Source organism: Plectropomus leopardus, chromosome 9 (genome assembly GCF_026936395.1).
Source record: "Plectropomus leopardus strain MGB_pleo_1.0 chromosome 9, ASM2693639v1, whole genome shotgun sequence".
Lineage (NCBI taxonomy): Eukaryota > Metazoa > Chordata > Actinopteri > Perciformes > Serranidae > Plectropomus > Plectropomus leopardus.
The window spans coordinates 29887761-29904572 of NC_142184.1; the positions used below are offsets into that span (position 1 = coordinate 29887761).

The 16812-nt window shown below is 40.1% G+C and overlaps 2 protein-coding genes across 2 annotated transcripts; both read right to left on the reverse strand.

Annotated features, from left to right (window-relative positions):
* Window positions 1-360: 360 nt before the first annotated feature.
* LOC121947042 (keratin, type I cytoskeletal 18-like) lies at window positions 361-4046 on the reverse strand. The gene is made up of 7 exons (XM_042491918.2): window positions 3544-4046; window positions 2737-2819; window positions 2487-2643; window positions 1605-1769; window positions 1384-1509; window positions 919-1142; window positions 361-549 (listed from the first exon to the last, which is right to left on the reverse strand). The coding sequence occupies exons 1-7, from the start codon at window positions 3961-3963 to the stop codon at window positions 420-422; spliced, it is 1305 nt and encodes a 434-aa protein (XP_042347852.2). The 5' UTR covers window positions 3964-4046; the 3' UTR covers window positions 361-419.
* A 2558-nt stretch (window positions 4047-6604) lies between these two features.
* On the reverse strand, window positions 6605-12514 carry krt18a.1 (keratin 18a, tandem duplicate 1). The gene is made up of 7 exons (XM_042491254.2): window positions 11984-12514; window positions 9863-9945; window positions 9290-9446; window positions 7980-8144; window positions 7756-7881; window positions 7335-7555; window positions 6605-7224 (listed from the first exon to the last, which is right to left on the reverse strand). The coding sequence occupies exons 1-7, from the start codon at window positions 12413-12415 to the stop codon at window positions 7110-7112; spliced, it is 1299 nt and encodes a 432-aa protein (XP_042347188.2). The 5' UTR covers window positions 12416-12514; the 3' UTR covers window positions 6605-7109.
* Between the last annotated feature and the right edge of the window lie 4298 nt (window positions 12515-16812).

Here is a 16812-nt window from a genome sequence, read left to right on the forward strand (position 1 = left end):
TAACCAACATTTTTGAAAAAGCAATGTGAAAACTCTAATGGACTTCTCTAGACCCAGTGTTTGATTTGTCCATTCTGGGCTACTGTAGAAACAACATGGCAGACTCCGTGTAAGAGAGGGCCAGCTCTATGTAGATATATGCAGCTCACTCTAAGGTAACAAAAACACAACCATGCTGTTCAAAAACACATTTAAGTATGTATCATTCGTGCTGGCAGATATCCCTTATTCTTATTCACTGGACTTTAATACAATTTTTTTGTCTGATAATCATCAGACAGGCCATGAATGCTTAACTGTAATTGTAATGATTGTTTTGCTCCTTAACACAAAGCTAAGAAACAGTCACAGGCAGGAGGATACACTTTTTGTTTTATTTTTGTCACAACAGGTTTTTGGGTTTTTCTTTGCCCCGGGTTTTAATTGGCAGCAAGCTTTTCACTGGATTTGACATCCTTACTCTCTGACACCACTTTGCCATCCACAAGAGTCTGAGTGACTGTCACCACTTTGGTCTGGACCAGCTTCGAATCAACTGCATCCTCCAGTCTGGAAATGAACAAAAGAGTCAGTGTAGGGAGTAAAACTAATCTTAGTCCTAGTTTACACTGGAATTTGCATCACTTCTTTAGCATCAAATACTGTATTGTGTCTTACAGAAATGTGATGGCCACATGCTGAAATTCAGCAGTTGAAATGAAAATGATAGGAAGAGCAGACACAGACAAACTGCTCTTTACTTTCCATGTCAAAGTCACGTCATGTTTGCATGAAGCCAATTTGAATCAAATTTGTTTAAGTCTGAGATGAACAAAGCTGTAATACTGGTCAGCTCACAATGCAGAGCACTGAATGTTTAGCATGCTGCATTTTTACAAGTAGTTTTTATCGTTTGACTCAATCGTTTGTCATACTCACTTAAAATCTCCCTGTCCGTCCAGCAGCCTCCTGTACTCGGCGATCTCGGCCTCCAGTTTCACCTTGATGTTGAGCAGGTGTTCGTACTCTCTTGTGTTGTGCTGGATGTCATTGCGGATCTGAGTGAGCTCCTCCTGCAGCCTCAGAATGACTGCGTTGTACTTCTCTATCTCCATGTTGTAACGCATCTCGATGTCACGCAGGGTGGCCTCCAGGGACGCTTTCTGTCAAGAGGCGAACAAAGAGTTTTATTCACCATGTGATTAATGCATTGACATGGAAAGATTTTTTAGGGGGCTTTCTTGTTGAGAAGTTGTTGATGTTGTCATATCTGTAAATTTGAAGCTATAGCTAGCTGCTAATATTTTAGGGGATACACTGATAAAGGCCTAAATCTGAAACCATAACTGCTGATGACATCATGGGAGTTACAGCTGGAGTGCTGCACAACACAAATGTTCTTACCAGGCTTAACGCAGACTGCAGTTCAATGTCTAGTTGCTGATACCTCCTCCTAGTATCAGACATCACAGTTGTGGCTTCCTTCAGAGCGGTTGTGCTCTCAGTTACTTGGACCTGCACCTCAGTGATCTGGATACAAGATAAAATACACATAGTACATAGACAAGGTACTTAACAAACACAGCTAGTCAACCCAAAATGCTGTTGAAGAATCGACGAATTACCTGAGATTCATGCCATGCTTTGAGCTCCTCCTGGTTCTTTAGCGCAATCTTCTCATACTTGGCCCTCATCTCCTCCATGATCCTGGCCAGGTCCTGTCCTTTTGGAGCATCAACATCCACATGGACACCAAACTGGCTGATCTGGGCACGCAATTCAGCAACATCCTGTTGGGGGGGAAACAGTCAGGGAGAGATTTCCTGAGCAGGGTTAGTGGGGTTATCCTGTTTAAAGAGGTTATGGGTAAATTGATTGCCATGATGGAGGGTATTTACAGTCCTATTTACAGTAACACTGAGGGTGTTAAATAGGATTTTCTCTTTGAACGATTATTCCACTATTAGCTGTGTTATTGGCTACACTATATGCATGGGTGTAATCTTCTAGAGAGGAGAAATAGAGGTTGCAAAGTGGAGACGAAACAAGTTGCCTTGGTCATCTAACCCATTTACAATAGAAAGACAAAGGGGTATCTTCAAGAATTTAATTCAATTGTTTGTTTCAATTTTTCTTACTTTTCAGCCAGTATATGTCATTTTTATGCTGGTTGGAGATGAAGAAAAATTAATGCAATGATTCTAATGCACAGGAAGAGGCAGACAGTAGAAACAGTTGATCAGTCATGTGAGTTGAATGTTTGCTATGCCGGAACTTATTCGGCAACCCATCTTATTCCACTTAAAACATCAACTCTTATTCAACAAAAGCAAGAACCACCTTCAGAGAGTGTAAAAACTTCTTTGGGCATCTGCGGAAGTATTTCTTTTCTAATGTAATACTTCAAATTACACATAAAAATAAGTTTATGGAAATTTGACTATTACGAGGAACTGGGCAAAATTCAGTTTTCATTATACAAATCATTTCTGACCAGTGTCCCTCACCGTCTCATGGTTCTTCTTCAGGTTGATCAACTCTTCCTTCAGAGACTCGATGTCACTCTCCAGATGCATGCGGATAACGTTAGTGTCATCCAGAAGCTTCCTCAGTCTGGCCACATCAGCCTCCACTGTTTGACGCATGGACATCTCATACTCCATCCTAATGAAATATTCTGTATATTAGATATGTTCAAGGTAAACTGACCATTGACCAAACCATTCTCATTTTGTACACAAAGCTGAACACTCTCACTTGACTCTGAAGTCCTCTGAAGCCAGGGTTGCATTGTCAAGGTTGATGGCAAGGTGTGCGTTGCCCTTCACCATGTCGAATATCTGAAAGAAATTGAAATATTTTTGTCATTGTCACTGTGTGAAATGCAAGTTTGTATCTACTCAGTGACACTTAGTGTTTTCTGTTCTCCCACAGTCAATTTTATTGACTACAGGCCAGAATTTTCACTTTGATATATTGTACAGATAAAAGAACTGCTTTTGATAAGTTGTGGGTCATAAAGAAACAAAGCAGGCTATATCTTATAGCTTGACATGGAGGCAAAGATAAGAGTTGGACTATAGGTGAGAGAGATACATTAACACTTTGGAGAGCAGATGGTGTGGTGATAAAATAGTGCCTCAGTCTGGAATGACTTTTGCCCCAACATTGTGTGACATTTATGAGGGAGGGAAAGTGTATTGAGATCAATAAAAAGGTCTGCATGAAGACTTCTTTAGAAAACTAAAATTTAACAAGTGTTATTGAACACAAGCTAACCACCTATGTAGGTCTATATTAGAAAAATATTATGTGCACCAGTATGAAACCCTGCATCCATGCTATGCGAAAACTCCTTTACTCAGACACTCCAAAGTCTACAAAACCAGAACGCCGAAGGCAGATTTCTCTCTCTCTCAATCATTTTTATGCACTTTAACATATTATAAAGTACAATAAAGATGTCATCTTGCTGTCTTTTTGTTTGTTTTCCATTATTTTCTGCTAGACTATTCAAGATATATCAAGTATCCTTAAGACTGACTCAGTGATTGATTAACTCACCTTGGCCCTTAGCTCCGTGATGATGGCATTGAACTTGCTGTAGTCCCTTCCCTCCAAGGGGCCTTTCTTTTCAATGGCCTCTCTGATCTTGATCTCAAGATGGCTGTTGGCCTTCTCCAGATTCCTCACCGTCTCCAGGTAGCTAGCTAGGCGGTCATTCAAGTGCTGCATGGTTGTTTTCTCGTTGGTGATGGCAAGGGATCCAGAAGTGGACCCAGAGGACAAGGATTGGTAGTCATACCCTCCTCCAAAGTTGCTGCCAAGCTGCATGCCATAGGCCGTGGAGATCCTGGTCCCATGGCCCCCTGCTCCTCCGCTGACACTGTGGGCATAGGCCCTATCCATCTGTAGAGGTCTGTGAATGGGTGTCGAATGGACACCAAGAATCTGAGAAGTTTGGCGTCGAATCAGGGGCTCCATCACTTAAAGAAGTGTGCTGATCAATCAGAAGGAGAAGAGATGCGTCCTGGCTCAGAGGGCTTCGGCAGCTGAGAGTGGAGGACAGAGGAGAGTTCTTGGGTCTTATATATAACTCTGAAAGGCAATCCTTCCTGCCACTCCTCTCATATCTATATTACATTTTTACCTTTAGCAGCCTCGGTTAGACTTTGTCCCCAAAAGACCCATTGTGAACAAATCCATCAGGGGCAAAAGGTATGCTGACATTTTCATAGTGATGGTGTATAATAAATGAGCTGTATCTATGGTAACCATGATCAGAACAGAAGCTTAAAGGATAAAGACAGTTATGCTCAATATTTCTCTTACAGTCAACAAATCCCACGTAAAGAAGAAACCACCAAAGAAATGAGCCTCTATTGCCTATTGTCTTCTTCCTCCACCATAGACCTCCATTGTTGTCCAAACACTATAAGAAACACATAGTGAGCCAAAGTCCTTCATTATACTGAACATGTTTGGGACTGTATGCTTTATTTGTTTGTTTGTTTGTTTTAGAAATTTTGAGTCAATACATAATTTGCGCAGATGCCATCAGTACTCAACAGAGCACTAAAATGTGAATTAATCTGAGGTATTTACTCAGGTTATGTTAGGTTTACTAAAAATTACAATGTCTGGTTACTATTTAGCCTGTTTTTCATAAAAGTGCAGAAGTGACCCATATTTAGGATCTAATGAGCTGAGAGCCACAGGCATTTTAGGCGAAGTCAGAAGTATTGAGTGGGGGACTGGTTTTGTTGTTTTCATGGAATTTGTTGACAGTAAGAGAAATTTAGAACTACACCTGCTTTATTCTTTAACTGGTGATTAGGCCAAAAATGCAAAATGCTGTGGTAGTGGCATGTTGCTTGAGGCACCCATGAGACAATGGACCATGACCCAGGAAGACAAACAGTTTTAATAAGTAGAGCCTATCAGATGCTAAAATATTTTGCTGCGGTTTAGAGTATGAGGAAGTACAGCATCCTTCACCTCCTCGAGCCCACAGTAAACAGAACAATTGCCCCATTCAGGTTACAAAATAATTCACCAAGAATGTGCACTTGCAATGGTTGGTCTACACAGTAATCTGGCATTGGCACAAAGTGGCAACATCCAGGGCTGAAAATGAAGCCAATGTGCAAGTGCCAAAAAAGGCAGTTCCTTTAATGGCCACTTGAGGTAAAGAGTCAATCCCCATAGACCCCAATGTAATGCCCAACTTTAGAGCAGAAAAAAAACATGTTTACAGCCTGGTCCAAAACTTAGTTTTGTTCTACTAATTTGCTCCTTCATGACAACTGTACAGCAGATTCATTTTTTATGAAACTTACCTATTTATGTCATTAAGGCTTAAGTGTATGCATAATTAAAGGCACGGTTGTTTTGAGTGACAAGTGGCTATTCTCAATTGACAAGAGGCTACCATGATGATACAACTTTGGTTAGGTAACTATGGTGTGGCCCCAGATTTACAGAGACGTAGTTTAGCTGTAGCTGTCACTATTTCAGTGTGTTTTCGGTTCATTTAAGTTAATTGCAACATTTTGATCACCCAGAATAGACCTGTTCTGTGTTTGGTTGTACTTAAATACCCTTTAAGTATATGTGTATTAAATTTTTCCAGAACATAACATTTTGTTATATTTCTTTCAAGCCTGTATTTTGCTTAAAAAAATTCGTGTTAGCAGTAGCATAATCACAGTTAACCACAGCTCTAAATGCACAGTGCTAACTTGCAGCTAGCATAGGGTTATCTTAACCCTCTCGAACATGTATGATGACTTCTGGCTCCAAAAAACAGGATGGTGATGGCCAAAATACCAAACTGTACAAACCAATGGGTGACACCACGGTGGCTATGCCCAATGTAATACAGTCTAGGCTCAGCACACTCACCCTGCAAAAGCATTTGCCATTGAAATGAATTTAGACACAGGGTTAAGTGTTCCTGTTTATTTAAAGTTAAAGTGTGTCATTATTACTCTCAAGAGTTATATTGCTACTGGGAGTGAAAGCTGTAATTATTCACAATCTGCTGACATGATAAGCTTTATTTATTTGTCTATTTCCTCCTCTGCCATGTTATGAGAACTTAACCCTTTGAAACCTGCAGCAACATTCCTTGCTGCTTTCAGAAGTATTTTAAACTTTGAACCCTGAGCAAATTGGTGCGATTTCTTTAAGAAACATGGGGGAAAAGGCAATGATAAATTTGGCAAGAAATGTTACACAAATTACAGGAAATTTGTCAAATTAGAATATTTTATTTAAAGAGCTAGGGGAAAATGTCTAGGGGAAAAAGAAAAAAGCTAGGGAAAAAATATTTGTAATTATCAGAATTGCAAACTTAAAATTATGTGACAGATGTATTATTATTATTATTATTATTAGTAGTAGTAGTAGTAGTATTATCAAGTATTTATTGATAATAATAATAATAATAATAAAAATATTCATTATTTTCAACCAATATTCAGGTCATTTTCTTGTTTTTACAAATATATCACTAAATTTTAAAGAAGACAAGCAAATTCACTCAGGTTTTAACAGGGTAGGTTATCATATTAGACAGAAAAAGGTTGTAGTTTCAAACAAAAAAAACATGTTAACACCATGATGAATTTCTGGAGTGGACTTTATTGAAATTTCTGAACATCACAGCGCAACAGGCAGGCTAAACTGGACAGAAAGAAAAACCAAAGATGATGAAATCAATTTTTTTTAAAAAATATTTGGACTCTTAACACTTTGAAACATTCAGTGTCTTCAATTAGTTTTACCTCTGAAATAAAAAAGCTCACAGTTACCCAATTCTGAACTTTTGTAAACATCTGCAGGTCAACATACAAACACATAAATAATTCATGATGAAATAAATAAAAGATGACTTAGTTTTTCACTGATCCAGTTTATTTTTCATCAGCCTGTGAACCAGCTGTATACCCAGGAAGTCAAACTACTTGCAGTATAAGCTGAGACTCTGATGGTTAGTGCTGTGTGACTAAGAATGAAAGAAGAACCCACTAGAGGTGGAAGAATATAAGTTTTGGCCAATCAAATGTTAGTTTTATGATGCACAGTGACAGTGATTGTTGGGAATGTCAGATAGTTGCTTCTAGTATTCAAAGGTTCTTGGTTTCTGTGTTGGAGGAAACCACCTTGCCGTCCACCAGTGTCTGTGTGACGGTCATCACTTTGGTCTTCACTGTTTTCTTGTCATCAAGAGCATGCTGGAGCCTGAATGAAAATATAAAGAACAGATTAATCATCATGTAGTTTCTATTGACAGATTTAATGGCAAACTTTGTGTCTGCATGTTTGTCAATAAAGATCGTGAATCTACGCACTGGAAATCTTCTCCGTCCAGCAGGCGTCTGTATGTGGCGATCTCGGCCTCCAGCTTCATCTTCATGTTGAGCAGGGACTCGTAATCCTGTGTCTGCTGCTGGATGTTGTTACGCAGCTGCGTGAGCTCAGCCTCCAGACCCAGGATGATGGAGTTGAGAGACTCGATCTCCATGTTGTAGCGCATTTCTGTGTCCCTCAGTGTGCCCTCCAGAGAGGCTTTCTGCAAGGGGAGAGTAAAGAACGGGTTAAAATTTGACACTGGACCCAGCTCGCTGATGACAGCTCCATAGTGAGGGTTCACCGGAGTGTAAAGCTTGTGTCAACAAAGTACATGCGAGAGACTTGAAGTGAGAGTGCTGAGTTAGGCAGTGCAGCTTGTGTTGGGGTAAATGAAGTGTGTGCTGACTGAGTGCTTCTCACCAGGCTCCTCTGTGACTCCAACTCGATCTCCAGGGTCTGTAACTGTCTGCGCAGTTCGTTCATCTCTGTCTGTGCACCCTTCAGGCCCTCTTGGCTCTGGGTGACCTGGGTCTGTACTTCCGTTATCTGAAATAAGGATTGAGAATACAACATAAGTAAAAACAAGACTTCAACAAATTTGTTTTTTAACAAGACTTTGCAGATGATACTGTAGTTTCTTTTACCTGTGTTTCGTGCCATGCTTTGAGTTCTTCCTGGTTCTTCTGTGCCATCTTCTCGTACTTAGCCCTTATTTCTGCCATGATCTGAGCCAGGTCCTGTCCTTTAGGAGCGTCTACATCCACGTGGACTCCTGACTGGGCAATCTGGTTCCGCAGCTCCATGACTTCCTAAAAAAATAACAATAAATAAAGGAGTTAATAGACGTAATCACAGATCTTGGGAACTGATAGGAAAAGGAGCTGCTTTGCAGATTCTAGTGCACTTCAGTCTCTTCAAGTGGATCCAGAAAAACCCACACCTTATGGATTCTACCCTAAGACTGTTTTTACTGAGCTGTGACTGAGCTCTGACTCCTACCCTCTTCCAACCATAACAGCGTTATGGTCAGCTAAATATACATGAGGTGCATCTTAACCTGCAACTCCTGAACACTTAATTCCTACTGTAAACAAATGGTTTTGCTTTGGCTTATGCATTCAAATGACAGTCATTTGAATTCTTTAGTGTTGCCAAATATGGATGGGAACCATTTTTAACGATGAGGCTTCCCACAAAATTCACAAGCAGATATTTCAGATTTCCTAACAAACCTCCATCTACCCACTAAAGTTTTCTTAGGCTTGTTTTCAAAACGCCCTACAGCCTGTCAGGATTTGTTGGCTGCAGTCGTGGTGTAGTATCTATCATACAAATGTTGGTCATGATGTTTAAGGGGATTGTGGAAAGAAAAGTAAATGTTTATTCAGGCTTTTTAAAGGTGTGGCTGTTCAAATGATGTCTGGAGGTCTTAAAAAAGCAGCTTTTGTTTGGATTCATTAGAGTTTGTTGAAAGGATGCAACCTTTGAGTGATCTTTCACTGTCACTGAAAACATTTGCTTCCAGAGCTTAAGCTTATGTTAAAGGGCCCTGAAAACCTATTTTCTAAATCAGGTTGCTAATGTTAGAAGAGTTTTTGTTATTTAAAATAAGACATTTCTGCATTTCCTTACTTTTTTTCACAGTTTTAAGGTAGACATTTGAAAAAAATTACATGTTGATTCAAATTTGGCAACATCTGAATCAACGTGTGACAGCAGGGATGTTTGCTAATGTCTCCAGCACTATCAGTCAAATGTGCTTGAACTGCATGGTCCTGACAGGGCAGATTAGCTGCATTTTACTGTTAAAAATCTCCATAAATAATATTTTAACATACTTTTTTCCCCTGAACTTTAACAAGGGTAAATATTGTGCAGACACAATTAAGATTTCAAACTCAGGGGCTTAAAATTGAGGCTTGGCCCCCTCATACATTTCCATGAGACAACTCACATTTTCGTGGTTCTTCTTGAGGTGGATGAGCTCCTCCTTCAAGGCTTCAATCTCACTTTCCAGGTTCATGCGGCTCATGTTGGTGTCATCAATGAGTTTCCTCAGACCGACGATGTCTGCCTCCACAGACTGGCGGATGGCCAGCTCAGACTCGTATCTACACACACACGCACAGGGCGAGGGGATAAGGATAACAAAGATTTGTACAGCTGCTAACATTCACTCTGTAAATCTACTCATCAGGACCTCTCATAAGCGAATAAATCAACAGAATGGACTAACAATCTTTTTTTTATGTCTCTTTCCTTTAAGTTTAAACATACATTGTCAGTATTTGGTCAGCATACAATATTCTGCTCTCTACTTGCCAGCTGTGTTTGCTTTGACATTTACTTTATGGCTCGACTGAAACGTCTTCACCGACTATGATGCAAAGGTGGTGATTTATGACTGTTAAACAGATTATGACACTATGTGTTCATCCCATAGCCCATTCATCAGTAAAACAGGGTGTGCCCACAGCTGCCCGGCTTAGTGTTTTACAGTCTCAGCGGGACAGAGGGTGGGACTTACTTCACTCTGAAGTCATCGGCCGCGAGGCGAGCGTTGTCGATGTTGAGAACCAGCCGGGCATTGTCAGTGGTGGCATCAAACACCTGGAACAGGTCGACAAAAGAAACAGGTGATTTAGATTGCAAACTAAGGATGAGCAATCAACATTCACACTGAAGTGATGAAAAAATGTTGAACTATTCCTTTAACGAAAGTCCACTAGCTGCTCTAAAATTCTGGCAAAACAAATAATATTTAAATACAGTGTGAAACTATTTTATAAATACACCCACAAGGAACAGACAAACCTGCATAAAATGGGTGTTTTTTCCATTGAGATAAGTATTAATGGATTTATTGGTGGAGAAAGTGTCATTGTCAATGTGTGTAAATTAGGACAGTGCCAGCGGGCTGCTTCAAAAAAACAGATGGCTGCAGTTTTTGCTTTTGCAGTCACGGTAGAGTTGATAAGAGCAGGGATGGGTGGCAGGGGAGGCATCCAGGTGGTAAGTCCAAGAGCCAATCAGTGGCTGCCAGGCAGCAACTGTCCTGTCGCTGCTAAGGAACAGGAACTATTCTGTCAGCAGGACAGAGGCAGGTCATTTGCATAAGGATGGTGGTTGTGGTGACGGTTGTGTGTGTGCGTGGTCATGTGAATCTGCGTGCATGTGTGTGTTTGCATGGGTAGTTGACTGTGCGGGCATTACAGGATCGGGCTGTTTAACATTCGCGTGAGAGTCTGTGTTTTCTCAGATGGGGGTTTTGGGCAAACGGCACTATTTGAAGGATTTTTGCGTCACGCCAAAAGAAAAATGAGTCTACTTGACCCTGGGCTGTTTGGATAAACTGAGGCCCTTGGCTGTAAGAAGAATAAACAAAACCTCATTTCTCAGAATTTTCATTCTTATATAATGTTTTGAGTACGATAAGATTTTAGGAAATAGATGTAAACTCCCTCTTCCTCTTTCTTTGCCTCCCAGTTTGCCCATTTGTGTTATCATTTCAAAGGAGGGTTAGCCAACACTGATGCTACTATCTGTGCAGCCCCCACAAGGAAAATGTTTTAAAAAAGGCCCCTTCTCACAGTGAGAACATGCAAAAATAATAGTTTCCAAATGCTGAACTGCTGCAGTAGACACGCAGTATTTAGGTGTTCATCCAGTTGCTCCACTGGGCCCAACTGGAATGTTCCATTTGGAAACTGCCCTTGACTTAATTTTCTGAAAAAAATGTTTTTGCCTTGAATGAAGACTGGCAGCAGGGTGAGGGTTACACAGTCCACTTCTCTTGCAGTCAATCCTGTTTTTCGTCTTTATTTGCCAACCAGTGCGGCAAAACCAGGAATTAATGATTTACAAAAATCTTCCTGGTTGTGTAATGTCTTTATTTACTTTCAGTTTTTAAGGTCTTTGTGCACTAGTTCACTGTGTTGGATGTATTTGAATGAGGTGTATCAGGTAAAATTGTGTTGTTAGATTAATTAGTTAAAAAATGCAGAACATATAAGCTCCACCTTAAGAGATCCTGTTCACTCCTCTTTTTCCTTGTTCCCTTCCTTATCAGCTTCTGTTTTATGTATACACAGTAATAATGACTGTACTGTTCAGTCCCATTGTCCAACTAACAACACCCTGTTTGTGTTACACTAAACAAAGAGGAAAAAGGCAATTAAAGTTATGATGTGTGGGCCTGTAAGTTGACCCTTTACAGCTTGAAAAGTCCCTGGACTATTGTTTTGCATGTTTTTTTCTGCTTTCCTGTCTCTCTGACCCATGATGCTCCAACATTCCTCCTCCATACTGTTTCCGGTCCAGCCCAGGGCCCCCGGAGTGGCAGTCAGCACTGCCACGCAAGAACTCTAAGTACTGATGGGAATTCCTTTAGGTCAGAGGGTACAGAGTGTATTGCTTTGCACACAGTGTTCAGGATATATTGTGTCTGTTTTACACATTTCTTGCTTACTCACACTTACATCATATCTTCTTAAAACATTTACCATCACATAACTCACCCTGGGTTTCATCTTTCATCCAACTCCCTCCCTTCTTTTAACATGTGCGTTTGTTCAACATTTAGTAAGTCAACACATGCACATTTCACCATCTGCTCTCACTATTCTTTCACCCGCCCCCCCCTCCTCACCTTCCTCCTCAGGTCGTCCAGGATGGCCTGGTACTTGCTGTAGTCTCTGAAGTCAGGTCCACTCTTCTCCAGGGCCTCCTTGATCTTAATCTCCAGCTTGTGGTTGGCCTGCTCCAGGTTCCTCACTGTCTCCAGGTAGTTGGCCAGGCGGTCGTTCAGGTTCTGCATGGCGAACTTCTCATTACCCATGATGTCAGCGCTGTTTCCGCTTACCTGGACACTGCTGGAGAAGCCTCCTATTCCAGACCCCATTCCCATACCGGCTCCCATACTGGTGCGCTGGCTGGAGGACATGCTGATTCTGGATCCACCGGCCCCACCGTGGATAGTGGGGGCCTTGTAGACTTGACCCGAGGAACGGGAGATTGATACAACAGGAACCCTGCTGCTAGTGGAGGAGCGCATAGAGTATGTTTGCATCTTGGCTGACATTGTAGCTGGAGAGTGAGACTCAATGAGCGAGACTGTGAGTAACAGAGAGCAGCACAGGCTGGGTAGGCAAATGTGGGAGCTCACAGACACAAGGCACAATGAGAGGGGAAGCTGTTAAACTATATAAACCTTGTGGGCCCTCAGGTCCGCCCCTCAAACCACTCCTCCTCAGACTGAGTCACCTCCCTCTTTTCCACAGGCCGAAACCACAGGACTGCTCATAGCATGCCTTTGTCCTTCACAGCCTTCCTAAGTTGGTAAATTCTGAGGGCTTGGTGGAATTCAATAACTTGGAGATTTACAGAATTTGGAAAATAAAAGCAGACATTTTTTTTATTAGACTTGAATAAAACTAAGTAGTATTGGGGTTTACTGATAGGACAGTAAAGTCTGAGAACATCATTTTATCTTTTTATTCCCTGGAAATGTTAAAAACAATAAAACATTTATTCTCCTATGTGTTTTCAGGAGTTTTTAGACAACAATTGAGCTTTATAGCGCTAAAGTGTTACATATATCAGCTACACAGGCATTAATGGTTAGTAGGATGAATTCATTGTCAGTCTTTTCAGGTTAATAATAATAATAATGATAACAATGACAATAACAGCAATAATAATAATAATAATAATAATAATAATAATAATAAATATATAAATATATATCAGTCATAGTCCTTAAAGATTTGTATGTGGGTATGCAGTTTTATTGTGGAAATTGATTTCTGGTTACAGATGGGTGAGGTATGCAACAATTCCAATTAATGACCAACAAAAGTTGCATAAAGAAATACTTATCATTTTGTCACATCACACATAAGACTCATCATAACATGGTGTTGGTTGAGTCACAACCCCCCCCACCCCTCGCTAAAAAAACTGCGACATTTCAGCAAGGTGTCATCTCATTACCAGAATGTGTAGGGATCAGTTCACTTTACTGAAATAATTTCGTCATTGTCTTAAGTCAGTGTGGGTGGCTGATATCAGGCCATGAAACACCCAAGGACGCAAGACGTCATTCGCCGGCAGTCAGTTGACAAAAGAGTCAATTGCATCATCAGCACACTGTATGACTTTATTTATTTATAATTTGTATCTGCGCTGTCAGATGTATTATGGAGGAAACACTTTATAGATACTCATCTATGAAAAAGAAACATCTGCACTCACAGATGATGGTTTTAATAGGCCATACAGGGGGGTTAACATATTTTAGCCCAAGCATCCATTGGTTTCCACTCATTGTACAACATGAAAACCTTCACAGAGATGAATGGATACTAATGGCTTCCTGTAATTGTAGGAAAGTACATCTAAAGATCTTAAGCATGTACACTGGAAAACTTATAAAGTGATCACAGCAGGGATGCCCTGTAGCTAACCAGATAGAGTGGGTGCACCCTGTACCAAGGCTGTGTTTTTGCTGCCGCGGCTGTAGATTTGACTCCAATTTGCAGCTTTTTGCTGCATGTCATTCCCCTCTTTCTACCCTTTTCACACCTGTCTGTCTAATAAAGGCAAAAGCCAAAAACATCTGTCATGTCAAACAAATCCAATTGATGTTTGTATACCATAAAGTATTAAAATGGATAGCTTTGTGACTGACTGAATTCTATTAACTGTTTTAAAATACAGTACAAATATTTTCATAGTACACTACTGAAATTATTGTCCTGTGTACACTTCAACTACATTACAAAACAGTACAGTATATTAAATATACATTTACTATTTTTAAAATATCCCATCCCCATTTTTCATCATGGTTTCAGTGTGCATGCAGCATGGATGTGTAAAGAGAACTGGATACCATGATGGAGGCAAGGTCCCGTTCATTCCTTTGAAAGTTGCTTGGAGGCGCATGAAGCCAGAAAAAAATGATTTCCCAGATATAGAATTACCATGATATTCCACAACATTTGGTCCAAAGAGTAAGCACACTACAGACCGAATAGGTGGCTCACTTTAATTTTAGCCCTCTGCTAACTTGAATGGGTATAAAATGATTTAACCATGCAGCTCTTCTAGACTTTCAAATGTAATTAAACTGAATGAATCCAATCCCAATAGTGAAAATGAGTCATTTTGTGGGGTTGTGACGCTAAAAAAAATGGATCCACTGAATAAAAGACATCTCTTTTTCCATATGGGAAAAAGTTCTTTTGGTCCAGTGCTGTCATGTAACTGACCTGCAAGTTGTAGTTACACTGTGCCACACAGCACTGACCTCAGGTCCCAAGCCAGAAGCAGACTTGTTTCCGTGAGGCAAAGGATTATGGGCGTAAAGTAAAAACAATGTCGATTTTTTTGTAGATTTAACTGTTTTTCCATATGTAGTCATGTATGAAAAGAACAACAATGAACACTGTGAGCAGATTACTTGATTACTCTAAATAATATAAGCATTTGTATAGGATAGGATAGGATTCTGTTCCAAGCTGTTTGACCCATGTGATCACTATAAGCAAATATCCCAATTTAAACATGATCTGCAAACATGTAAAGTGCATGATTTGTTGTTAAGGAGACAAACCCAGACAGAGCATTGAGTTCAATCAGATAAAGGTTTTTAAGGTGTTATGTAGCTCCAGATGTCACGTACAGAACAGTATGTTATCCATCCTACGTAGCCGGATGTGTGTCTGATTGTCCCCCTCCCATAAAGGATATGGTCAAACAAAAGAACTATTCCACGGTGTCCTTAGTAGATTCGTAGGAGCAATAAACCATCTCAAACAGTAAACATATTCCAGAAGCCCCCCTGCAGGCTTTTTTTACACAAGCACATTCCACAAATGGTAGCTCTTAACTTTAAAGGAGAGGTAGTGTTTGTCGAATGAGCCAATGACAAGTAGCTTTAGCATCTAATCTTGTGTTTGGCTTATTACAAGGACAGAAATTCAACTTTTCTATTGGTTTCTTTGCAATGTCATCAACGCTTAAAGTTATGGTGTTTTTTGGAATTAACCGATTAAGCAACAACAATTTAGTTTCGATTGCAAAGCTTATTTTGTCTTCCCACCGACAGTTGTCTGTACCAGCATTGACTTGTTCTCAGATGGAATTCTTGCTTAACAGTTTTCTGTTTGTCTGCAGTCATGTTCAATATCATCCTCGCTCCAAGTTCTTTGTTTGTTTTTCAGGAAGGAACATGTAACAGGATATTAAAGTATAAAGAGCTTCTGATGAAAAACAACTCGTGTAATGTCACTGAGCTGGCAAACAAAAGGGATTCCTGCTAGTAATAATGTGGCCTCATATGAGGTTGCCTCAAAACATGTATTTATGTATGTATTGGCTTGCATTACAATTATTAAATCAAAACCAATTTGCAAGGTCTCGTTTGACATCCATGAGGCAGCTATTTTATCTGTTTATCTAGACAGAGACAAAACAAAAAGGAAAGGTGGAGACATGAACTAAGAAAAACTGAGATAAAAATCAAGAATGAGTGACAGATATTACACAAAAAGTGTTCTGAATTTATTTTAAAAGTAGGTCTTTGTTAAAGAGATAAACATCAGACATGCTGAGTCTTTTTCCAAGTATTTCCAAATACAGACAAAAACCAGCACAGCGCAACAGGCCTTTTTATGGTTGGCCAGTTTTAGGGCTTTGGTTTGTCTAGTGGCTGAGCCATGACTGTAGTGTTTTGTCTGGTCCTGATGGCTGCCACACCTGGCAAAGAAGACAAGGATTAAGATGCAGAGATGATAGCCATACAGATAGAGGTATAGAGTTTCAACATTGCTTTAACATAAATGATGGAGATTACTGCAGGCTTTACTCTATGTGCTTTCCCATACTATTCCAACAACAAGGACTTTGGGCTCTAATTAAACGATCTATAGCGTATGATTTTAAGTGTATGGTGCAAGTACATTCAGGGTGTGTTGGAGTTAAATGGCATATAATGTGAGCAAAAAATAAGGCACAAGTGGCAAAGGGGTTGTAGTTAATCCCTAAGTGTTAATCATAAGTGTGTTTTTGGCATGATATGCATTAAACTAATCAGTGTTACTCCCATTCCCATTTACAGACCCATGTGCACCTGGAACACTGCTATTTACATGGTGGATATGGCAAGTAAGACAAGCGAGCCATTTTCTGCTGAGATTAATTCAGTAAGGGCAAGGTTGCTGCAGCAAATGTGGACATTAATGCAGCTAAACTAAAAACTGTAAACCTGACAAAGGAAACAGAACTACACTTTTGGCTTCAGAAAGAATCAATAAAGTTATGCTGCAGACAGCAGCTCTGCTCTGCTCTCTGCTATGTTCAACTTTTAGAGAATTTATATCTTACTTGTTGATGATTCATCATTCCACGCATACACAACCCATGAGTGCATCCTCAAATATTTACAAGCAGAGTTTACGCGTGTTGGTATCATGC